This window comes from Muscardinus avellanarius (genome assembly GCF_963383645.1).
Source record: "Muscardinus avellanarius genome assembly, chromosome: 1".
Taxonomy (NCBI): domain Eukaryota; kingdom Metazoa; phylum Chordata; class Mammalia; order Rodentia; family Gliridae; genus Muscardinus; species Muscardinus avellanarius.
In genome coordinates this window covers 34,433,460-34,459,369 of record NC_137786.1, presented here as the reverse complement: position 1 = coordinate 34,459,369, position 25,910 = coordinate 34,433,460, and the positions used below count along the sequence as shown (strand labels likewise).

The following is a 25,910-nucleotide window of genomic DNA, read 5'->3' as shown; positions in this document are numbered from 1 at the left end:
TTGTAGTGAATGGTTCTTACATATTTAAAATGCGATTAGATAGAATTAATCATGCAGCTGAGTAAGAATTTGATATAGATTGGTCATTCCCAGTCCAAAAATCTGAAATTTGATATGCTCCTAAATTTAAAACTTTCTTAGTGTTGTGACTCACAAAGCTTTGGACTTGGGATTTCCAGATTAAGGATGTTCACTGGAATTGTCTCTGCAAATATTCCAAAATCTGGAAAACTGTGAAATTTGAAATACTCTTCATCAGAAACATTTTGGATAAGGGATACTTCTTAGCCTGTAATACAATTTTATGTGTATTTGAAACTCATGCAACAAAACTTATTTGTTTCCTACAGTTTGCGCTTAGCTTTATTAAATGAAGCAAAAGAAGTGCGAGCAGCAGGACTACGGGCACTTCGGTATCTTATCCAAGACTCCAGTATTCTGCAGAAGGTGCTAAAATTGAAAGTGGACTATTTAATAGCTAGGTAATTTCTCTTGAGTTGCTTATATTTTGTATGTTTTTAAAAATTTACTATAAACTGGCCGGGCCTGGTGGCGCACGCTTGTAATCCCCGCGCTTGGGAGGCTGGAACAGGAGGATCACACAGGTTCAAAGCCAGCCTCAGCTACTTAGTGAGGCTCTCAGCAACTTAGTGAGACCCTGTTTCCAGATAAAGTATACAAACTAGGTCTGGGAGTGTAGCCCGGAGGTAGAAAGCCTCTGGGTTCCACCTCCAGTACCACCAAAAAAAAAAAGAATTACTATAAACTGTACAATTTTTAGTATAAAGCTTGATAGTTTTTATGTACATACTCAAGAAGTAAGAAGACAGAACATTTTCAGCACACCAGTAAATTCCATTATATCTCAATAGTAATAAACTGACTTTTGTAATTTTTAAAATTATTTATTTATTTTTACTGGGGGTTGAACTTTGGGGCATTCCCCCTCCAAGCTACACTCCTATCCTACTTTTAAATTTTTATTTTGAAACAGGGTCTCAATATGTACCTGAGAGTCTCATGACTTGCTGAAACTGTCCTTGAACCTGCAATCCTCCTGTCTCAGCCTCCCAAGTACTAGGATTGCAGGTGTGCACCAACACGGTTGGTTACTTTTCTCATTATAGTCTAGTTTTCCCATTTTGTGACTGCCATTTTAGGAGTGTACAGTAATTGCTCTTTTTTATTATCATTTATGAGATCCATCCATATTGACTTTTTTTGTTTTTCTTTTTTATTACTGGGTAGTATTTCATCTTATGGTCAGATCACACTTTATTTTGATTTCATGGATTATTCTGAGTTTGGGGCTATTTGAATGAAGTTGCCTTGAACATTTTTGTACACATCTATGGTGGACATTACGTATTCATTTCTCATAGATATAAATAGAACTGAAATTTCTGAGGCAGGCTTGTTTAGCCTTCATAGATATTGCTGAATAGTTTTCCAAGTACTCGGATCTACACTACTTCCAGTAATATCTGAGTGTATCTCTCCATTTATTGTTTTCAGTCTTAAATTATGGCTTTTCTGGTATGGTTGTAAGATATTGTGGATTCTTATTTTGGTTTTAATTTACTTTTTCTTTGCTTGTTTTCAATTTGATTGTCCTGTCTTTTCATTTGAATATTGGGTTGTCTGTCCTTCTTATTATGTACTAATTCTTGATGTCTTCTGCATGAGTTTTTTCAAGAACATGTATTAAGAATACTTCGTTTGCCTCACTCTTTTAATAGGTCTTTGATGGAGAAAAGTTCATATTTAATGGAATCCAAAGTGCTTTTGGTCCCTTTGGAAGAGATTTGTGTTGTCTTCTAAAGGTTTTAGTTTGTTTTGATTTGAAATACCTGATTTGATTTTATCATATTTGATTGTTATGTAGGGTATGAGGTGGGCATCAAGTCAATTCATTTTTCTTTAGGGATATCCATTTGTTGAAAAGATTTTTATTTTGTGTCTAGATTAGTATTGCCTTTGCTGTAAAGCAGCTAAGTATGGATCTATTTTTTCTGTTTTTTGTTCTCTTTAGTTGGTCTGTTTGTTTATTCACACTATTTTTTACTCTTCTAATTACTGTAACTTTATAATATGTCTTGAAATCTGTTAATGTGAGTCCTCAAACTTTTCTTCTTGGAGATTATCTTGACTATCCTGGGTTCTGCATTTGCATATAAATTTTAGAATAATTTATTTTCACATACTTGCTGAGATTTTTAGTAAAGATTGCATTGAAGCTCTAATTTAATTTGGGGTAAGTTGACATTTTGATTGACTATCCCAAACATTAATTTATTGGGAACTTTTATCCCCAGCAAAATTTGTAAGGTTTTTTTTTTTTTTTTGCCGAGATCTTGAACTAGTTATAAAGATTTACATATGTTTGTTAGGCTTTTAAAAGTAACAGTGTTAATATAATCTATAATTTTGGCTTTAGTGTTTTTAGCTACAAATATATAGAAAAAATGGGGTAAGGTGTTAGCCTTTTATCTAGCAACCTTGTTAAATTCAGTTTATAATTATATTTGTTCATAGATTATTTGGATTTTCTATTTACACGGCATTAATTACAAATAATGACTGCTTTCTTTGCAGTCTTTTTATCTTGTTTTTCTTGATTTCTACACTTAGTAGACCATGCCACTGAGTAGAAATAATGAGTATTTTGCTCATGAACTCAGGTGGAAAGTATTCAGTATTTCACCATGATTTATACTTTCTGTAGGTGTTCAGTAAATTTTTTATATTTCTAGTGTGTGTTCTTGAAATAAATAATACTTGTTTGTAATGTATTATCCTTTTTTATAACTGAATTTAGTTTGCTAGTATTTTGCATTTATGTTCATGAGAGGTATTGACTTTTATTTTTTCATTTCATTAATAATATTACCTGAGCCGGGCGTGGTGGCGCACGCTTGTAATCCCAGCGCTCGGGAAGCTGAGACAGGAGGATCGCACAGGTTTAAAGCCAGCCTCAGCTACTTAGTGAGGCTCTCAGCAACTTAGTGAGACACTGTTTCCAAATAAAGTATAAAATAGGTCTGGGAGTATAGCCCAGAGGTTGAAAAACCCCTGGGTTCCACCCTTATTACCACACACACACACACACACACACACACACTAATATCACCTGGTTTTGGTACCAGGAGTATGCCTTATAAAACTCTTTTCATTTTTTTTTGTAGAATTTATGCAATATGTGTATTGATTTTATTTATCCCTAATGATTAGTAGAATTCATCAGTGATTATCATTAGGCTGAGTATTTTGTTTTGTTGTAGAAAGTCTTAAAATTATGAATTCTTTAATAAATGTACTATTCAGACTTTTTTGTTAGTTTTTTACTTATGTACTTTAGAACTTGTTATATTCAGCCAGGCATGGTGGTGCATGCTTTTAATCCCAGCACTTGGGAGGCTGAGACAGGAGGATTGCGCAGGATTGAAGCCAGCCTCAGCTACTTAGTGAGGCTTTCATCAACTTAGTGAGATCCTGTTTCCAAATAAAATAGAAAATAGGTCTGGGAGTGTAGATCGAAGATAGAAAGTCCCAGGGTTCCACCCCCAGTACCATCCCCCCACCAAAAAAAAAAACTTGTTATATTTATATGTAGAATTAAAACATTATATTGGGCTAATCATTTCTAATTATGAAATGTCCCCCTATTTCTAATACTTCTTACATGACTATTCATAGTTTCTAATAAAAAGTAATCACTGCCTTTCTTTTGCTTAGTGTTTGCTTGATACCTCTTTTTCTAACATTTTACTTCCTTTTTGGTTCTTATATTTAAGTTTCTCCCATGTAAACATCAAGTTTTTCTTTTTTAATATCTAATTTGATCACCTCTATCTCCTAAATGAAGAATTTAGATTATTATATGCATGATGTATGGACTATGTCTAATGTAGTTACTTATATGTATTTATGAGTTTGTCATCTGTTTTTTAATATACTTGTTTGTTAGTTTGTTGTTAGTGCTTATTTGTGATGTCTGTTCTTATATTTTGTGTTTTTGTTGTTTTTGAATAATTAAGAATTTTCTTCATTTTCATTAGTATCTTGCTTACAGTCTTTGTCTTCTAGTAATAGAGATTATGTCTTGAATCCTTGATATATTTTCTACCAATTTTATTACTAGCAGAACAATGCAAGAAACCTCTTAGAACTTATGTCTTCTTTTTTTTCTGCTTTTCATCTATTGTTATGATTTACCTCTTTCATTTATTTTAACCCCATTTATCACTTATTGTTTTAAATCGCAACTCTATGTGTATTACATACCCATTCTAATATTCCTTTCTTGCATTTTCATGGTTTTATTGTGGATTGCTTTCCATTTTTTAATTTTAATTTTTAAAATTTATTTTGTTGGTGCACTATAATCTCACATCATAAGTGGATCATGATGACAATGGCATATATTCACACAGTACTTGGTCTCCCCCCCACTTCCCCTTTTCCTTCCCTCAATACTGAGTGTCCATGTTAACACTGTTATATTCACGTGTATTCATACACAAAAGCTATATTCGAATGTTGCTTTTTTATTGACTAAACTTAGCCTTCTTCCTCCCCTACCCTTCTTTTCTGGCTTTGCTGAGGTTTCCCCCCATTATATGGAGTCCCTCTGGTATCCCTAATACTTCCTAGCTTGAGCATATTAGAGAAAACAAATGTCTCTTCTCTTTCTGTGCTTGGCTAATCTCACCATAATGTTTTCCAGGTCTTTCCATTTTCTTGTGAATGACATGATTTTGTTCTTCTTTATAGCTGAGTAGAATTCCATTGTGTGTATTTTCCATAATTTAGCAATCCATTCATCTATTGATGGAGACCTAGGTTGGTTCCATATTATTGCCAATTGTGCTGCTATGAACATGGGTATGCATTTGTTACTGTAGTTTTCTGATTTCAACCTCTTTGGAAAAGCTGGATCATAATGGTGGATCCATTCCCAATTTTCTGAGGAATCTCCACACTGATCTACATAGTGGCTGAACTAGTTTGGACTCCTACCAACAACAGCGTGAAAGAGTTCCTTTTTCCCTACATCCTCACCAGCATGTGTTGTTATCGATTTCTTTATGCTTGCCATTCTGATTGGGGTTAGTGGAATCTCAGTATAGTTTTGATTTGCATCTCCCTAATGGCTAATGATATTGAACGTTTTTTAATATGTCTGTTGGCCATTTGTATCTCTTCTTTTGTGAAGTGTCTGTTTAATTCAGTTGCCCATTTCTTAGTTGGGGGCTTTCTTTCTATTTGATGTTTTTCTTTTAGCATTTTTTGTAATGAGGATCTACCAGAGGTGAGGTTTCTTATCTTTTGTCTATAGATATCTTTTTTATTTTTTGTACTGGGGATTGAACCTAGGGGCATTCTATCTCCAAGTCACTCCCCCATCCCTTTCTTAAAATTATTTTGAGAGTGGATGTGGTAAATTTGCTAGTATATCCCTTAGTTGTTTGAGGCTGGCTTCAAACCTGGATCTTCCTGTCTCAGCCTTCTAAGTACTAGGATTATGGGTATATGACCCATGTCTGATTGAATAACTCTATTTTATCTTAATATTTAAAGCTAGTTTGCCACCAGTTATTATTATTTGGGGGAGGGGCTGGGGATGGAACCCAGGGGTATTCAAACTCCAAGCTACACCCCCTGCCCTATTTTGTATTCTTTATTTTGAAGCAGGGTCTCACTAAGTTGCAGAGGGCCTCACTAAGTAGCTGAGGCTGGCCATGAACCCGGGTCCTCCTGTCTCAGCCTCCCAAATGCTGGGATTACAAGTGTACGCCACCATACCCGGCTCAGTTACTATTTTTGAATGTTTTTAAGTTATCTTCTGGCTTTTTCTTTACTTTTTCCCTATTGGACAATAAATGGTTTCTCTTCTTGTTAATGCTATTTCGTTTTCCCTTGGACTCTTTAAATGCTTTATTTATTACAGTCTATCTTCTGGTACTATCTATACACATGTTGGATTTTTTTCCCCCCAATACCCCATGTCTGTGATTCTCTTACTATGATGCTCTTACTTTTGTGGTGCTTTTTAATCTTTTTTACTTGAAAGTGTTTATTTTCTCTTTGCCTATTATATTACAGCCTAGGTGGTTAGTAAATCAGTCTCTTGATTTCTTAATTTTTAATTATTGTCTTAAGATTTTATTCTTTAAATTGTTCAGTGTCCATTTCTCCATCTTGCCTTTTATTTTCTTGAGCTGAGGTTCCTTTAGGTGTGAATCACCTGTGGGTTTTTTTTTTTTTTTTTTTTTTTTTTTGTGTGTGTGTGTGTGTGTGTGTGGTAGTAGAGATAGAACCCAGAGGCATTCTACTTCCAGGCTACATCTCAGTCCTATTTTAGTTTTTGGCTGGAAACAGGGTTGATGAAAGTCTCATACTTGCAGGAGCTGTCTTTGAACCTGTGGTCCTCTTGTCTCAGCCTCCCAAGTACTGGGATTACAGGCGTGTGTGCAACCATGCCCAGTTTACCTGTGGTCTACTTCTGGTGTATTTTTTTTTTTTTTTTTTTGGCTTTTGGTTCTCTGTCCCTTTATTTTTCTACTTACCATGCCTCTTGCCAATTAAATGAATGTGAACCTTTGTATTTAAAAATTTTGACCCTGGATCATGGTATTATTGTTCCTTTAGTAAAGTGAAGTTTTATTCTGGAATATTAGCAGACTTTGCTTTTACTCCTAGAAGTGACAGTTTAGGATTTTTTTTTTTTTTTTTTTTCAGTATTGGGTATAGAATCCAGGGGCATTTTACCTCCGAGTGACACCCCCAGCCCTATTTTTTATTTTATTTTATGTTGTTGTTTTTGGTGGTACTGGGGTTCCTGGAAGCCCCTCTACCTCAGGGCTACTCTCCCAGACCTATTTTATATATTTCATTTGGAAACAGGGTCTTTTAAGCCAAGGCGGCTGACTTTGAACCTGCACGATCCTCCTGTCTCCGCCTCCCAAGCGTGGGGATTACAAGCGTGCGCCACCACGCTTGGCTTTATTCTTTATTTATTTATTTATTTTTTTTTGGTGGTACTGGGGTTCCTGGAAGCCCTTCTACCTCCGGGCTACACTCCCAGACCTATTTTTGCATTTTTATTTGGAAACAGGGTCTCCTAAGCCAGCGCGCGGGGCTAGCTTCGAACCTGCGCGATCCTCCTGTCTCTGCCTCCCAAGCGCGGGGATTACAAGCGTGCGCCACCATGCCCGGCTTTATTCTTTATTTTGAAACAGGGTCTCACTGAGTTGCAAAAGGCCTCAATAATTAGCTGAGGCTGGCTTTGAACCTGAGCAATCCTCCTGTCTCATCCTCCAAAATGCTGGGATTACAAGCATGCAACACCACGCCCAGCAGCTTTTGGGATATTAAATTGAAATGTCAATGCTTAGCAGAACTTCTTCACTTTGACCAGCCTTGAATCCGAACTTTTAAAATATTATGTATCTGCTGTCCTCCCTGTTTCTTTGCTTTCAATATAACTTTTGGCCTGGTTTCTTGGATTGTAATCCTGATTTTGCACAACATAGAAACTGGCAAGTGTCTTGAGAGAACATTACATACAGATTTTAGTTCACTTTTCTATGCTTTCTTCTCTTTGGGATTTTGCTCCTCAACTCCCACACACTTCAGCTGATCTGAAGTTAAACCTCTGTCTTTCCAGTCCTGCCACACGTTGCTTCTGGCTCTGACTTGGTATCCCTAAATCTAGGGATTGGCCGATGACCCCAAGGGAAAAAGAGTTTTATGTTTAGTTCCCATATGCTTCTCTTTTCAGGAACTCTTATCCATTGCCCTTTAACAATTGTTATACAAAGTGGTTTTTTTCAACCTTTATAGTTGTTTTTGGCAGGAAGTCTGGTCTGATATAAGTCTCTCTTGTGATGGCCTGAAATGGGATTTTGTGTGTTTTATTGTTTTTGTTTTGGGGATTCTGGGTTCTTACGTACTTTGTATTAGAATTGCCTCAGATGAATTTGAACAGAAAAAAAATGATATTGAATAATAAGATACCTACATATAAAGTATTAGAATATCAAACTGTTTAAACTTAAAAAATTAATGATGCTACCACATGAAAAAGACTACTAGTTAATTTAATAAATTCTACAAGGAAAATTCAGTGATATTAGATCAAATACCAGCTTTTGAGGAGAAATTAGAATTCAGTGTTATATTTTGCTAAAATCAAATTTTTATAGATAATGCATAAAACAATCACAGTATATAAAATTTAAGCCTTGGTTAAAATCACAATTGAACTAAAGATTAAAATATTTTTTCTTTATAATTTTTATAAAATGTCTGAAGACTTTAATCAGACAGGTGAATATTTTTTGGTAGATGTCTGATGATTTGCTCTATGTGTATGTTTATGAGTCTTTATAGATAGACATGGTCCTCTAAGTTACTTACTCTTGTTTTTTCCTGAAGTTTGAAATAGTTGGGTTTTTAAATAAAAAATATATTTAAAAAAGTATTTCCTGGTACTGGAAAACCATGTTTTAAGGCTTTATTATTAATATAAAGATAATCCGATCAAATGATATTATAACACAAAGTTTTTAAAAGGTTTTTACCACTGATTAATCTTTTGTATGTTATTTAGGTGCATTGACATACAGCAGAGCAACGAGGTAGAGAGGACACAAGCACTTCGATTAGTCAGAAAGGTATGCTCAATGTGTGAGAGTAAGGCAAGTTCATGGTTTTCATGTTAACTCTTTGTATTTTTAGATTAGATTGTTGTAAAATTAAAATGTAAAGGCTAAAATTGTATTAAGCGATTTTATTTTGTTAAGTAGTATGAATTAAATAGAGCTATTAGTCTTTGAGGTAAGCATTAATATTTTGTGTAATTCTTATATGTGATTGATGACAGGATAATCTTATAAACTGCTCATTGTGAAGAGAATTTCTTCCTTCATTTAATGTGTAAACATAATTACTACTTTGATAAGCTGTTAAAAAAGAGGATTACTTGCTTTGGATCCTGATTTTCTCTAAAATATGTGCTAGTAGTTAATACTATTAAGTAGCTGTCACAAATTGTTATAAGCTTGTTTAAAAGATGAATTTAGATACAATCCATGGGTAGTTTCAATAAACAATTCAGGCCATTTTATATAGAATAAAAAGGTCACAATTTAAGCTCCTTGTGCAAGGGTATTAAATCTTAAATGCTTCACGAGAGGCCTTCAAAGGATTCTTCTTAGTTATTGTTTAATGGGATGCCCTAACAGCCAACTGTATAGTGAACTGAAGGTAAAGTCACTATAGGCACAGCCGAAGACACTTATGGCTTTTCCTCCTAAAAGTTGATGAGATTCAGGTAGTGTATGTTTGTTGATGTAAAAATGTCTAAAATTATTTAACAGTTGCAAATTTTAGCTATATTTGGTTTTCCCTGCCTTTGAATTTCAAGCGTGCTCCAGACTGTTGAGTTAAAATGTACACTGGGTCCTCATGTTTTCTTTTTTCTGCTAGTTGTCTACCTTGTGGTTAGTAATAGTACCCACAGTTGGCAGGAAATGGACAAGTATGTCTTAAAAGATTGAAATTCAAGTATAAATGATATTGGAATAGATTTGGAAACATTTGTATAGGTAAACATTGTATCAGGACCGTATTTTGGCTTTTCCTATTTAAATCTAAAATGATTTATAACTTTTGTTTATTCATATAATTTTTCTTTGATATTATGATATTCAAAACAATAAAACAAATTTTTGTTTTTTGTGTGTGATACTAGGAATTGAACCCAGGGATGTTCTACCTCCAAGCTATACATCCATCTTTATTTTATTATTTTTGAAATAGGGTATAAGTTGCTGAGGCTGGTCTTAAACCTGTGATTCTCCTCAGACTCCCAAGTTACTGGGATTACAGGCATGCACCACCATAACTGGTTATTAACACAAAAGTTCTGAAGAACACACCACAATGTTTTGGAGTTATATATTTTAATATTTATCATATTAGAACTAAAACATAAATATATTAAAGTAACAATAAACTCATTACATATAAATACAAGTAACATATTTTATGAAAATAACTATATTTTCCAAAAAAGGAAAATTGGTGGGAAGAGTTCCATTGTTTTAGATTTTTACAAATCTTTTTAATGTGTCCAGATAAAAGACAGCTAGCTAGGTTGTTATATTTGCTTCTGAAGGCTATTGTGCTAACACATATAGTGGAATATCTATAAAACATCAGTGGATATTTATGAAGGAATAAATAAAAAGACAAATAATTAGTTTTTGTGTTGCTGTGGAAATAGATTTAATTTTACAGCATCTCTAAAAATGTCCTAGGTGTCCACAGAATTTTCTGGCCCAGACTTTTGAGAATTGCTGCTTCAGAAATTGCTTTCCAATGAAAAGACAACTTTGAATTGATCCAAACAATTAAATTCAGCTTCTTTGGGTTATTTATTATTTTATTTCAGTTTTGTGAACTATTTTGTACAAGTTAAAATTGATTGATAAAATAGCTCAATAAAAGTAAACAAATTTTTAAAGACAATAGCACCATGACAAGAACATCAGTTTATTTTGATATGTATTTTGAGTCAGCTTCATTTGTGAATCCGACAGCTAGAAAATTGCTTTTACTTGGTGGGATATAGGCTCAGAGGAAGAGTGGTGGCAAGGGGTTTCTCCTTGGTTTAGCTAAAAGAGTTAAAGGTAAAGCACAGTTGATGATGGCTTTATTAGTAAAAGAAATTACAATTTAATTAGTACCTTTAGCATCTGAAATACACTTTTCTTGTGTCAAATAGTACCTTGGCAACTGAAGTAGTAGAAATCACCTTTTAATATTATAACTGTAGGTCATTCTGAGGTATTTTATATGCATTCAAAAATATTTAAATTTTTCTTATAACTATTAATGTATTTTAAAATGAAAGCTAAAACTTTTTTTTTACTTTAGGATATTTATTCTATGAATAAGTAATACTTATGTTACTTTTTCTTCTCTTTCACTTATACCATTCATTTGGAGGGTTATGTATTTTTTTTAGTGTGTCTCTGATTTTTTTCTAATCCCTTACTACTACTCCATCCAGGCAGGTTTTTGTGATTTTCGTCTCACTCATTTGCAATATAATTTCTCTGTGGTGAAATTTCTCTGTGGTGAACTGTTGCTACCCTTTTCTTTTACCTATTTTTTTTACTGTACAACTACTATAAGCCATCATTTTCTTTATAATTTTTATTTATGCCATATCTATTTAGTGTATTATTATGTTTAATATCTTAATTTGTTTATAGTTGTAAGGATTTGGTTTTGAAGAATCACAGGCCCTTGATACACAGCAAAATAGTGGCAAAGCAAGAACAAGAGCCCAGTATTCAAATTTGCAAATATATATTGGCTAATGAGTTAAGTTCAGCATGCCTCTGTTGGCATTCAGAGCTCACTCTGGCTCAACCATTTCTCTCACCTTTCTTGTTATGCCACCAGGTTTGTAGACACTGCTATTCCTTTCATTCTCACCTCTTTCTACAGTCTATTCATCTTCTAGACTCATCTCAAATTTCAGATCATCCCGTTAGAGAACTACTGTTTCTGACTTCCTTTGTATTCCACAAATTTATTACCTAGTCCTGATCTTTATCACATATATGTCTGTCCTGTTATGCCAAAAAACTTATTAAAATTAATAGTGACCACATTCTTATTTTTTCTTTATTGAATATTCATTGATTTATGAACAAAACATTCTCTGATTTACACAAAATGTAATAGTTTTTTTTAACATATATTTCCCTGGCAAATAAGTAGAAAGATTTCACTTGTAAAATTTTAAGTGTTATGTATTTCTTCATAGAAAAACCTATTGAATTAAGTATATGTCTAGTAGACACATGTGATTCATAGAATAGAATTTTATGCTGTACTTGAGATTATGGAAACTTAACTCATCATACATATCTTTCATTTTTCAAATGAGGAAATTGAGGTCCAAAGAAGGTAATTGATTTGGCGAAGGTTAACATAGTTCATTTACAGTATATCTAGCTCTTAAAGCCAAATTGTCTGGGTTTTTAGCCAGCTTTCTGGAGACTATAATACATGCATTTTGCTCTTTGGGCAGATTGTCTTGGAAGCTCCTTGTGAGCATAATAATAGACTGGTAAGCATTAAAATATAATATGAGGGATTAGTTTTTTTCACCCAAGGTGATCAGTTTTCTTTACTCTTCCATTTTTTCTTCCCTTTCTTTCTTGTTTTGATTGATGAAAAATACTTATTTAGAAATTTGAAAGATTTGAAAGCTTTTGTAGTAGATTTAAAAAAATAACTGAGGGTTGAACCTAGGAGCATTCTACTTCCAAGCTATACCTCCATCCCTATTTTTTATTCTTTATTTTGAAACAGGGTCTCACTAAGTTGCAGAGGGCCTCACTGCATATCTGAGGCTGGCTGAGAATCTTCAATCCTGCTGTCTCAGCCTTTCAAGTACTGGAATTACCAGGCGTCTGCCATCATGCCTGGCTTTTTTTTTTTTTTTTTTTTTTTTAGTAAACTTGACAGTAATCAGAAATATATTTTATGATTGTGAAACTGTATTTGTAATTCCAGTTTAACTTAATCCTACTTAAACAACATAAACCATCTACAACAACTCTAACCAACATAGATCTTTTCTTTGATCCTGTATAGACTTTAACTCTTTTTCATTTACTTAGATTTCATCCTCTAATTGTTTCTTAGCACAAGTTTTTATTTTTCCAACAGGCTTCTAATTTCAGTAGCAATCAGGCCAGATTAATTTTCTCCCTACCAAATAAAACATTTTCATTCTGGGGGCCTGCTGTTTTGATATACTTTGCCTATCAAATAATCTTTGTTAAGTAACAGTTAGCCCCTTGATTTGTTTTCTTTCTTTCTTTCTTTCTTTCTTTCTTTCTTTCTTTCTTTCTTTCTTTCTTTCTTTCTTTCTTTTTTAAGTTGAAGATGTTATGTCACCTGTCTTGAGAATACCACATCTGATTGCCAGTTGGATATTTCATTCCGTGTGAGAGTCGTATCATCACATATGGACTGTTTACATCAGGATTTTTACCCAAAAAGATTATTATTATTGATTATTCCTCTGGTTTAGCAATAAGATTTTTATGGTGCTGTGTGGCTAGAGATGAGGGAAAGCACTAGGTGTCTGCTACATCTAAGTGAGAGAGGATAAGAACCCAAATCATTTAATGTGATGGAGAGAGAGGGAAGGGATTAAGATGGTCCTCAGGTAAGTTGGTAGGACTTGGTGATGACTGTATATGAGGAAGGAATCAGGGATGTGATGGTAGTGTGTTGCCTGCTGTTTTTACTACACTTACTTGTCTTAGGACTGAAAAATGGTTTAAGATGTAGGTCCTATTCTAGAGTGACTTAGAATCTCAGAAACATTAAATCTTGTTGGTTAACTAATTCACAGTCTGGATGATTAGGAAAAAAACTTTTTTCTTTAGTAATGATTATGTTTGTTATATAAATTATTAGTTCTAGTGATCCTTCAAGGTATTTATATGAAACAGAAAGTTAACATTGGTGCCTGGATTTGTGAATATGTGTTGGTCTTAATTATCTCAATTTGAACAAAGTAATTTTAAAAAATGTATGATGAAATAACTTTTTTTATTCCTCTGTTACAGATGATTACTGTGAATGCTTCCTTGTTTCCTAGTTCTGTGGCCAACTCATTAATTGCAGTTGGAAATGATGGACTTCAAGAAAGGGACAGAATGGTCAGAGCATGCATTGCCATTATCTGTGAACTAGGTCAGAATTATCTTCAAGTAATGAAAGTATAGTATTTCATAAAGATTATATAGCATTTCCTAATGCCTCTAGTACTTAAATACTTTATAGGACAAAAAAGTATGAAAAATATTTTATTGATAGAAAAATAGAGGCCTTGTTATTTGAAAAATAATTTAAACATGACATTAAGTTATATAAATCTTTTTATTCATCATTAGGTGTAGTGTAGGAATTATCCAAATTCTAGTAATTATAATAAAATGTGTAGTCTGGTGACCTAACATGAATCACTACATTTTGATGTGGGTTAAAGTAATGAACAACCCAGTGCACACAAAAATGAATTCTAAATTCAAAAGGATCTAAGAGTTAAATGAGGAAAAAACTGAGAGTGAAACATTGATGACTACGTGATCGCTGGAAGAAAAAATTATAAAAAAATTGAAAGCCCGGTGTGGTGGCACACACTTGTAATCCCAGTACTTGGGAGGCCGAGACGGGAAGATTTGGGTTCGTGGCCAGCCTCAGCTACTTTGTGAGATCCTCTACAACTAGACCCTATTTCAAAGTAAAGAATAAAAAATTGGACCGGAGGTGTTGCTTGGAGGTAGAATGCCCCTGGGTTCAATCCTCAGCACCACACACACATACACACACACGCGCGCGCACACACACACACACACACACACACACACACACAATTTGTATAGGTGTTTCAGTAGCTATACATTTTAGTATAAAGAGTCAAGAAAACAAGTGTTGCTACAACTAACAAAGCACTAAGTGTAACAAAGTGAGTAATTGTATTCAAGTCAATAGAGAAAGCAAATAATCCTCAAAGAAATACATATCTGATTGACATATTCTAAAAAGTCAGGTGGAGCTAGGCACACCAGTAATCCCATAATCCCAGTACTTGAGAGGCTGAGACAAGAGGATAGCAGGTTCAAAGCCAGCCTCAGCAATTTAGTGAGTCTCTCAGCAGCTTGGTTATACCTTGTTTTCAAGTAAAATACAAAATAGCCCTGGGTGTGTGACTTGGAGTAGAATGCTCCTGGGTTCAATCCTAGCACCATATAAATATTAAAAAATATAAACAAATAAGTAAATGTTCAGCCGGGTGTGTGGTATATGCCTGTAATTCCAGTACTTGGAGGTTGAGACAGATTATAGATTTGGGGCCAGTGCACCACAACTTGGTGAGATCAGGTTTCAAAATATAAATAAAAGCGGCCAGGGATATAACTCAGAGATAGAGTGCCCTTACACACACAGAGACACACAGACACACAGACACTTTATATCCAAACCTCACTTTTTATCAAAGAAATATAATTTTAAATGACAATAAAAGTGAGATTTTTTTGTTACCACCTAAAGTAGGAATGGTATAAGGCACATTACTCCCTTGAAGTAATAAATTAATAAAAAATTGTAAGCTAAAGAAAAAAATGAAGAACCGAACACTATTATAGAGGGTTTAAGAATACTATCCACAATACCTGTTGGCTTAGAGACAAATTCAGAAATGTGATTAAGGAAACTTAGGACAATAAAATGTTTACTACATGCCAATGTATGGGATCCCTGGAAAGCTATACTCATGGTTAATTTATCATGTTAAATGTTTTATAATTAAGTAAAAACTAAGTAGGAGAGTCATTGTAGGGCAAGGGATAGCTGGGTATGGTGGTGCATACCTGTAATCCCAGTACTTGGAAGGCTGAAACAGTAAGATTGCTGGTTCAAGGCTAGTCTCAGCAGCTTTGTGAGACCCTGTTACAAAATAAAAACTAAAATCTAAGAACTCAGAGATGGACTGCCCCTGGGTTCAATCCCCAGTAAAAATATATATAGAGAGATAGATATGAAATAGAAAACGACGAAAAATAATGCCATGGTAAGCAGGAGGAAAGCAACAATAAAATTAAAAGCCCTAATTAGGGAACAAGATAAAAAAGAGTATTTAACCTAAGCTTTGTTAGTTGGAAAAAGAAAAAAATTAAATATATATTTAAGTGTTTAGAAAACTCAAAGTTCAGAAAAACCAAAGATTAATAAAGAAATGAGGAAGAGAATATTTTAAGAGTATTATAATCATGAGATTTTTAAGCCGGGTGTGGTGGTGCACGCTTGAAATCCCAGCATTTGGGAGGCTGAGACAGAGGAAGATCACGGTTCGCAGACAGCCTCAGCTACTACTTAGTGAGGCCCTTTGCAACTCAGTAAAACCCTGTTGCAAAATAAAGAATAAAAAATAGGGCTAGGGGTGTAGCTTGGAGGTGTAGCCCCTGAGTTCAATCCCCAGTACCACAAAAAAAAAAATTAAAAATAATTTCTTATTCTTTTTTTTTTTTTTTTTTGCAGCTGGGGATTACTCAGGGGCATTCTACCTCAAAGCTACACTCCCAAGCCCTATTTTTTATTCTTTATTTTGAAACAGTGTCTCACTAAGTCAGTGAGGCTTGCCGCAAACCTGTGATCTTCCTGTCTCAGCCTTCCAAATACTGGGATTACAAGTGTGTGCCACCATGCCCAGCTTAAGGAATTTTTTATATACATACATATACCTGTATCCATACATATACTGAAGTAAAATAATTAGAAGCGAATGACTTGATTCTGTCCTTCTTTATTGATGAGTAGAATTCCATTTTATGTATTTCCCATAATTTTGCAATCCATTATCTGTTGATGGAGACCTAGGTTGGTTCCATATTTTGGCTATTGGGAAAATTGTGCTGCTATGAACGTGGGTATGCATATGTTAATGTAGTTCTCTGATATCAACCCCTTTGGAAAGATACCCAGAAGTGGTATAGCCGGATCATATGGTGAATCTATTCACAGTTTTCTAAGGAATCTCCATACTGATCTCCATAGCAGCTGAACTAGTTTGCACTCCCACCAACCATGTAAAAGAGTACCTATTTCCCCACATCCTCACCAGCACTTGTTATTGGATTTCTTTATGTTTGCCACTCTGATTGGGTTTAGATGGAATCTCAGTGTAGTTTTGATTTGCATCTCCCTGATGGCTAATGATATTGAACATTTTTTTCATGTATCTGCCATTTGTATCTGTTCTTTTGTGAAGTGTCTATTTAATTTGGTTGCCCACTTAATTGTGTTGTTTGTTTTGCTAGTGTAGTCTTTTGAGCTCTTTGTATATTCTGGATATTAGCCCTCTATCAGAGTGGTAGCTGGTAAAGATCTTCTCCCATTGTGTAGGCTTTGTCTACTCAGCAATAAAGAACAACAAAATAATTTCATTCACAAGAAGATGGAAAGACCTGTTAAGTGAGTTATGTTAAGTGAGATTAGCCAGCACAGAAAGAGAAGGGATGTAAATTTTCTCTAATATGCCCAAGCTAGGGAGTATTAGGGATACCAGAGGGACTGCAAATAATGGAGGGAAAACCTCAGCAAAGCCAGAAAGGAGGGGTATGGGAAGAAGAAGACTGGGGTTAATTAATAGAAAAGCTATATTTGAATATGTATATGCATCTGAATATAACAGTGTTAACACAGACACTCAGTATTGGGGAGGGAAGGGCACCAAGTACTGTGTGAATATATGCCATTGTCAACATGATCCACATTATGATGTAAGACTATAGTGCACCAATAAAAAAATAAAAAACAGGCATTATGCTACACTGCAAAAAAATAATTAGAAGCCTACTTTGTTAACATTCTAGAATATCTCAAATCAAGACTTGAGTTCCTAGATTTCTACAAATACTAACTGTATGAGTTATGTGTATGTTTAGGCAATTTTTTGAGTTTGTCAAATTGATTCTTAACATTCCACAACTAATCTATAAGTATAGAAATGAAAGCAGTGATTATCTGTACAGTAGAGAGGGACTCATTGGAAAATGGTTCAAGGGAACTATGTAGAATGAAGAAAGTTCTGGACCTTGAGTCCAGTATTGGTTACAATAGTAATCTTGGTCAGTGGTTATTGAGCTGTATCATTAAAATCTTTGTATTTTAGTTGCATATAATTATATTTCTTTTAAAAATATAGAAGTATAATTGCACAATTTTGTTGTAAGAATAAACAGGAAGACAGGCATCATGGCACACGCTAATAATCCAAGTACTTAAGACACTGAGGCCCAAAGGATCATAAGTTCCAGTTCAACTTCAGCATCTTTGGTAGAGTCTATTTCAAGATAAAAAATAAAATAGGGCTGGGGATGGTCCCTAGTACCCCACCACCTGTGGTGTGTGTGGTGTGTGTGTGTGGTGTGTGTGTGTGTGTGTGTGTGTGTGTGTGTGTGTGTGTGTGTGTGATGTGTATAGACAAAAAATATGAAAAGACAATTCTAAGACATTTAAAAGTCAGATGTTGGTGAAATATAGTCAGTGACTTCTTATTAAGTATCTTTTATATAATTATTCTTTAAAATGTGGTAAATAAGAAAGTGTTTCAAGTCCAAATGGAAATTAAGTTTTAAAGTAAAGGCCCAAATTTCAGATTATTTTGTTACCCTCAATATAATATGGTAAATTTTTCTTATTTATTTTAGCACTTCAGAATCCAGAGGTGGTGGCTCTTCGAGGTGGACTAAACACCATCTTGAAAAATGTGATTGATTGCCAATTAAGTCGAATAAACGAGGCCCTCATAACTACAATTCTACACCTCCTTAATCATCCAAAGACTCGACAGTATGTGCGAGCTGATGTAGAATTAGAGGTAGGAACTTTACTATTTTAAACACATGCTTTAACTTTGAAGTTTTTAGTATTTTAAATGCATACTTTTAGTGTTGGAAATTTGAAGCTAATAGATTCAGCAGAACATTAATCATCCAATCTGTATTAACCAAAACTGGTTTAATTGTTTATTTATTTTGAGATGTACTAAAAATGTTATTCTTAAGACTATTTCATGAACATGCTTAATAAAGTTTACTTTTCTATTATCCATAAAAAGACTTCTGAGCAAATTAGAGAATTATCAGGGTTCTATTAAGACATTTGCCTATTCAAGAACACCATTTGTTTTTAAAAATTTTAATATGTTAGTAGTGTGAGTCTACTAAGTCTATACTATTTATTTATTAAAATTTCATGTTAAAATGGCTTTGTTAATTAACTTAATTTTTTCAAAATACATTTTTATATTACCTTGTCATCTGTATCTAGTGAATTTATACTATTACTCAACATATTTTTTTCTTGAGCCACTTACTATTTAGAATATAGTTGGACACTGTAAATCCAGGTAGCCCTTTGCTAGAATTCAAAAAACTAGAAAAGCTTTTGACCATTCTGTGGTGTTGACAAAACTGGATATCCATAGCTAATTTTTTGTTTTGACATTTATCAGAATCTTAAAGCTGCCTTAATGGATGATAACTCAAGATCTCAGTTCTAAAATTATGAAATACGCTTAAAAAATTTCCAGTCTCACTGCTAAGGAGGAAAACAACTGACAAGCTCTATTGAAAGCACTGTAGGGTCATAATTAGAAACACAGGGAAACTGGAGGTCTATCTTACCAAAATTGCAGTGTAGCTTCAACTTAACTCTTTTGGTCATTAGGATAAAGTGATCAGCTGCATCAGTCTGTCCATCTAGCAGAAAAGGATAAACCATTTTTGGTGCATAGTAACATCAGTTGGATCTTTATATAAAATATGAAGTGTGAGATAGCAAAAATGTATAGTCAGCTAGGTGTGGTGGTGCACACTTGTAATCCCAGAACTTGGGAGGCTGAGACAGAAGGATCCAGGTTCACAGCTTACCTTAGCTACTTTTGATGCCCCCAGCATCCTTATGAGACTCTGTTTTAAAATAAAGAATAAAACTTAGGGCTGGGAGTGTAGCTCAGAGGTAGAATACCCCTGGGTTCAATTCCTAGCACCACACACACAAACACACAAAATGCAACAGCAACAAACATGTAGTCATACAAAAAGACATGATGATATGACTGTAAATTCAATAGAAAAAAAAATTCCATGGAAACATGATCACATGTAATCCAGGTAGAAGAAAAAGAATTTAAAATAAGTATGATTGATTCGTTCAGGAAGAGGAAAAATAGGCAAAATAATGAATTTCACCATGTAATTGGATATACAATAAGTTGTAGAAATGATAGAATACTGAGAATTCAGAATTCAGTGAAATTAAAAATTTATTGTGGACAAGGCAATGTGGATAGCAAACTGAAAGGTGAATAAAAATATTCAGAATAATGTATAGAAAGGAAATGAACAGAACAGAAGGAATAAAATAAAATTGTAGTCAGTGGAAAGGAGAGAGAGAAAATTGATAGAAGCATATACCCAAAGAGATAATGGCTGAAAGTTTGTTTCTGAAACTGAAGTTTCATGTTTATAAAGTTAAAAGAAACTCCAAATAAGCTAGGTGTGGTGGTGCATGCTTGTAATCCCAGAATTTGGGAGGCTGAGACAGCCTCAGCACTTAGTGAGGCCCTCTGCAACTCAGTGAAACCCTGTTTCAAAACTAAAGAATGAAAAATAGGGCAGGAGGTAGAATACCCCTGGCTTTTATCCCCAGTACCGCTAAATAAATAAATAAATAAATAAATAAATAAATAAATACTCCAAATAATACAAAAAGAAAGCGAGATGTAGATACAGCATGGTAAGACTGTTGAAGGCCAAAACAATTAAAATCTTAAGAGCTGCTTGAGAAAGAAAGAAAAAAAAAAGAACTGTTATTTTCAAAGGAGCAAATCTAGCTCCTTAGTTCGCAGCCAGCCTCAGCTACTTAGTGAGGCCCTCTGCAACTCAGTGAAACCCTGTTTCAAAACTAAAGAATGAAAAATAGGGCAGGAGGTAGAATACCCCTGGCTTTTATCCCCAGTACCGCAAAATAAATAAATAAATAAATAAATAAATACTCCAAATAATACAAAAAGAAAGCGAGATGTAGATACAGCATGGTAAGACTGTTGAAGGCCAAAACAATTAAAATCTTAAGAGCTGCTTGAGAAAGAAAGAAAAAAAAAAAGAACTGTTATTTTCAAAGGAGCAAATCTAGCAGCTGATTACTTAATAAAAAATGGAAATTAGTGTAGTTGAATGGCAATTTAAAGAACTGCCAACTCAACTTAAGAGAAAACACTACTTTTGTTATAGTTTGGGATTTACCATAGGTCATTTTTTTAGCTTGGTATAGAAATACAGAGCCAGAAAACCTGTTTGTGCTGCTAAAGTAGGATTTATTGTAAAACGAAAGAAAAAGCACCACACTGGAGAGAAGTAAGGTGGAGTGCTCTAAGAGAGACACTGCCCCCCCTGGACCCCCGTGTCTTTTATTTAGATCTTGCTTCCTTATCTTCACAAAGACAGGCTGGTCTAGTCTGACTTCATAGAACAGGATATCATAAATCAGGTTATAGCTTCACTCAGTAACTGGGTGAGGGGATACATGGTGTTTCTCGATCCTCTTTTAAGTCTCAGTGTCTATAACTTGTTAGATCCCAGTGTCTCCATTTCTCTCATTTTTGTTGCTATGCCAACAGCCTGCCTGACATAGCAGTGCATGAATCATTTGATGGTGACTGGGTCATTTTCATTCCTTATTCTGTGTTGTTTTGGTTATCTTTTACATGTCAGTACTCAAAAATTCAATTCGTACTTTAAAAAGTAGTCCAACATATTTCTTGATGAGTTTGAAGAAAGAAATCTTTGAAACAATATGCCCAATTAAAGATAAAGAAGAATGGAATTAATTTTGATTTGGCATAGGTTGAATGTTTTTTTATAATATTCTTCATGTTTTCCTGTTTCTTTTTTAATTAGCGGATTTTAGCACCCTATACAGATTTTCACTACAGACATAGTCCAGATACAGCTGAAGGACAGCTCAAGTAAGTACCATTAGTTCCTAATAATGTATTGAGTGCTATATGTGTTGATAGTAAAGCTTTTACATTTGCCTCGCTTCATGTAAATCCAGAGAAATGTGAATTTACTTTTTCATAGGATTTTGTGATACTTCTCTTATAATTAACTATTGTTTAAAAAAATTAAAGCTGTGGGAAATTTAGCTTATTATTTTTTTTAAGGGGTTCTTTTTTTTTTTTTTTTTTTTTTTCCCCCTTTTTGGAACCAGGGATCGAACCCAGAACGCCATACCTGCAAAGCAGGCGCTTTGCCACTGAGCTACATCCCGGCCCCAAAGCTGTGGGAAATTTAAAGATTTGTTTCTTCTTTCAAAAAAAGATTGCAATTTAGACCCAGATCTTTGTTTTCCTATTGTATTTATTTTAAGCATAATTATATTGAAACAGAGAGTGAAATACTAGAAGGGATGAGACTGAAGAGTTGTCTTGTTTCAGCAACTAATGTAATATGTAGAATTTTGAGAGTAAGGTTAATAGGGAAATATTAGGGATATAGTAAATAATAGGGATATAGTAAGGAATATTCTTTAGAAAATGAGACAGTATTATTTTCAGAGTCATTTGAAGAGAAAAAGTACTTGTTCACTAGGTATTCAGAGATACTTTATAATTCAAATTATTTAGGGATCAAATAAAACCTATTTTGGGAAGATTTTGCAGGTGACACAATTCTAATAAATACACTGAGTATTTTTCTAGTAAGATTATTGTACTCATTTATTTTGGAAGATGAACATATATTTTCAGGTTCCTCATCAAGTTTTGGGACTTTGTTGAACAGAGGGATATTTTTGGTGTTTTTAATTTTTCTCCTGAATTAAAAAGTTTTTTAATTATCTTCACATACATTCATCACTGTGAATTCATTATCATACTCTAAGCTAAAAAATCGAAATAAACATCCTGTGTTTAAACCTTCTTAAACTCACTCCTGCTAACATTAATGAATTGGAATTCTTAGCATTTTTTCTTGACTTCTTAGAAGATTTAGATCTTCTCTTTATTGTTCAAGAGTGTATTTCTAGAGCCAGGCATGGTGGTGCACACTTGTAATCCCAGCATTCAGGAGGCTGAGACCGGAGGATCGCAAGTTCGCAGACAGCCTCAGCTACTTAGTGAGGCCCTTCGCAACTTAGTGAGACCCTGTTTCAAAATAAAGAATAAAAAATTGGGCAGGGTGTATAGCTTGGAAGTCAAATGCCTCTGAGTTCCATCCCCAAACCCGCCCCCCAAAAAAAAAATAATGTGTATTTCTGTTGCTTTGCAACAATGTACTAGAAACTTAACAATGTCCATTTATTAGTTTACCTTTTGATGGATAAAAAGTCTGGATTGGCTCTTGTTTGAAGGCTCTGGATAGACTCTCCTTCCAAGTTCATTCAGCTTTTAATTCATTTCCTTGCTGTTGAATAACTCAGATTCCTGCTTCCTCACTGGTTGTCACTTGGGCACTCACCTTCTAGAAGCCACCAATTCCTTGGCACTCAATGCCCTTCATATCTTCAACGGGAACAGTAATGTTTGAAATGCTTCTAGTGTTTTGATTCTCAGTGAATTCTTTTGCCACTAACTAAAGAAGACACTCCATTTAGGTCAAGGCTTCAAGGTGATCAACCATGTTATGCTCTTATATGTACAAAACAAAAGCATAACCACAATCATGACAATGATATTTTATATTTACAGGATCCAGAGATTTTTTTTTTTTTTTTTGCAGGTTTGGGGATGTAACCCAGAGGCATTTGACCTCCGAGCTACATCCCCTGCCCTATTTTTTATTCTTTATTTTGAAACAGGGTCTCACTAAGTTGCAGAGAGACTCACTAAGTAGCTGACGCTGTCCGCGAACCGTGATCCTCCAGTCTCAGCCTCCCAAATGCTGGGATTACAAGTGTGCACCACCACGATTGGCTCAAGATCCAGAGATTGATGAGTTTGGAGAAAGAAATCTCTCAAGTAGCAAACCCATGGCATGGAATCTTGGGTGGAGCTATTTTTAGAATTCTGCATACTGTGATGAAAAAGAGATGAACCTAGACGTATTATGGGGATGGTGGCATTCCACCAAATCCTTCCTTTTGTATTTGACTTTGTACTTACATTGTTTTTGAAGCATAAACAGATAAATGGCGGGCCAAGTAAGGGTATGTTATGATCAGGGAACAGGGAAATAAGTAATTTAAAAATGTTGCATGTTCATCTAATCAATTGGAGATGGATTACCATGGAATCAACATAAGTACTTCACCAACATTTATAAGAGGAATACTAGAAGTTTAATTATACAACCTCTCCATTCATTTTAGTAGCCTTATATTCTCATTTTGTATAGAGATATACAGATTAGTCTGATTTTTGCCTTTTCTTTGAGATTTTCAGTCTTCTTTAATAGACTGATCACTACTGATTTTATTTTGTGTCATCAGTCTTTACTCCTGCATTTTTTTCCCTCCAAATTCTTTGACTTTTATGTTCACAATCATTAAGAATTTAATCGGGGAAGAAGAAAGATGACACATGAGAAAATGGATAGTCAACAGGATATAGAGAGTGGTTGAAGAGGCATAAAGAATTACCAGATTGCTATAAATCATTGGAACTGTCCATGAATCAACCATGAAAGATATTCCAAAATATGCCATTTTTGCTAAATATGAATAGTTTCATTGTTCACTTATAACTGTTGTATGACAGTTGGTTACATAATTGTCAAGGGAGAAAGTAGTTGGTAATGTTAATAATCCCTAGTTATGTAATAACATTTCAATGACTGTAGATTACTGAGCTTGTTGGAAATGCTCAAATAAGTTTGGGGCAAAGATTTTGGAGTAAGTAGAATGAAGGGGGTAAAGGGGATAATGTGATTTTTCTTTGTTAAGGGGCATCCTTGTGACATAGATGCTTATTAAGACTGTTGTTCTCTCTAATGCATAATTAATGCTCATCTAAAAATAGTTTTCAGAAAAATGGAATATTCAACTGAATAGAAAAGCAGAATATATAACCTACTTAAAACTATTTTGTGAACTTTAAATGTAAGGCAAGTTTATAGCTAGGTAATTGGCTGTGGAATAGATACCTTTTTATTAACACCTAGTTTTTCATGAGTAAAAACTTAAACATAAGTGATCACTGTTATTCTGGTAAAGTGACAGCAAAACTCATGTTATTTTATGTCTTTGAATCCCTCTTTTCATCCCCCAACAGAGAAGACAGAGAAGCACGGTTTCTAGCCAGTAAAATGGGAATCATAGCAACATTCCGGTCATGGGCAGGTATGTTAGTCCAGGTTGTTTTATGACATTCAAGAAGAAAACTTGTTTTGTTTTTGGTACTGGAGATTGAACCCAGAGACATCCTACCTCCAGGTTACACCCCAGCCCGGGTTTTTTTTTTTTTTTTTAATTTCTTATTTGGAAATAAGGTCTCACTAAGTTGCTAAGTCTGACTTTGAACCTGCAATCCTTCTGTCATTAGCGTCCAAGTACTGGGATTACAAGAGTGTGCTACCATGCTGAGCTGAAAACTTGATTTTTAAAATGTTAAATATTGTACCATCTAACTTAAATGATAATCTAGTGTTAATATTATCAGAACCAAAGGAATTCATACATAATTATTAAAACACAGTGAAACAAATTCTAATAGAAAATATAAATAGGAAATAGAAGCTAATATTGTATTCAATATGAATATATTTATTAACTATTTGGAAGTTATTGTGCAAATAATTAGCAAGGCAGTTCATGAAAAATTAAGCATCATATATATATTCCCCCAAATCCCCAAAATTAAAAAAGCAAAACCTGCATATTAGCTATATATCTAAAGTTTGTTATTTAAAAATAACATAATGTCATAAATACCAAATAAATAAGGCAATTATTACTCCCAAACTTCTTGAAAAATAGGAGTTATGAAATAGGAGTTATCTTTCTATAGAATAAAAGGTGAATTTTTTTTGTATTGTGGTACTGGGGCTTGAACCCAGGGACATTCTACCTTTGAGCTACCCACCCCCCATCCTTTCTTTTTTTTTTTTCTTTTTCTTTTTCTTTAACCAAGGTCTTGTTAGATTCCAAACTTGTGATTCTCTTGTCTCAGCCTCCCAAGTACTGGGATTACACAGTCAAAACACAGGTATACTAAAAATACCATGTAAGTTTATCTTCATTCTACATGTCGATGTATATGAAATGTAAATGAATTTCATGTTTAGACTTGGGTCTCATCTCCA

The 25,910-nt window shown here is 34.2% G+C and overlaps 1 protein-coding gene across 2 annotated transcripts in view; it reads left to right on the top strand.

Annotated features, from left to right (window-relative positions):
• The window catches only part of RICTOR (RPTOR independent companion of MTOR complex 2), a gene marked incomplete at both ends in the record, with an annotated part of 113,416 nt that overhangs the window by 47,667 nt on the left and 39,839 nt on the right, over positions 1–25,910 (top strand). For both annotated transcript variants that reach the window (XM_080698909.1, XM_080698908.1), the window contains 6 exons: positions 351–482; positions 8,615–8,678; positions 13,668–13,794; positions 18,315–18,484; positions 21,570–21,637; positions 24,881–24,948. In XM_080698909.1, coding sequence (XP_080555035.1) covers positions 351–482; positions 8,615–8,678; positions 13,668–13,794; positions 18,315–18,484; positions 21,570–21,637; positions 24,881–24,948 — 629 coding nt within the window. The remainder of the gene's footprint in view (positions 1–350; positions 483–8,614; positions 8,679–13,667; positions 13,795–18,314; positions 18,485–21,569; positions 21,638–24,880; positions 24,949–25,910) is intronic.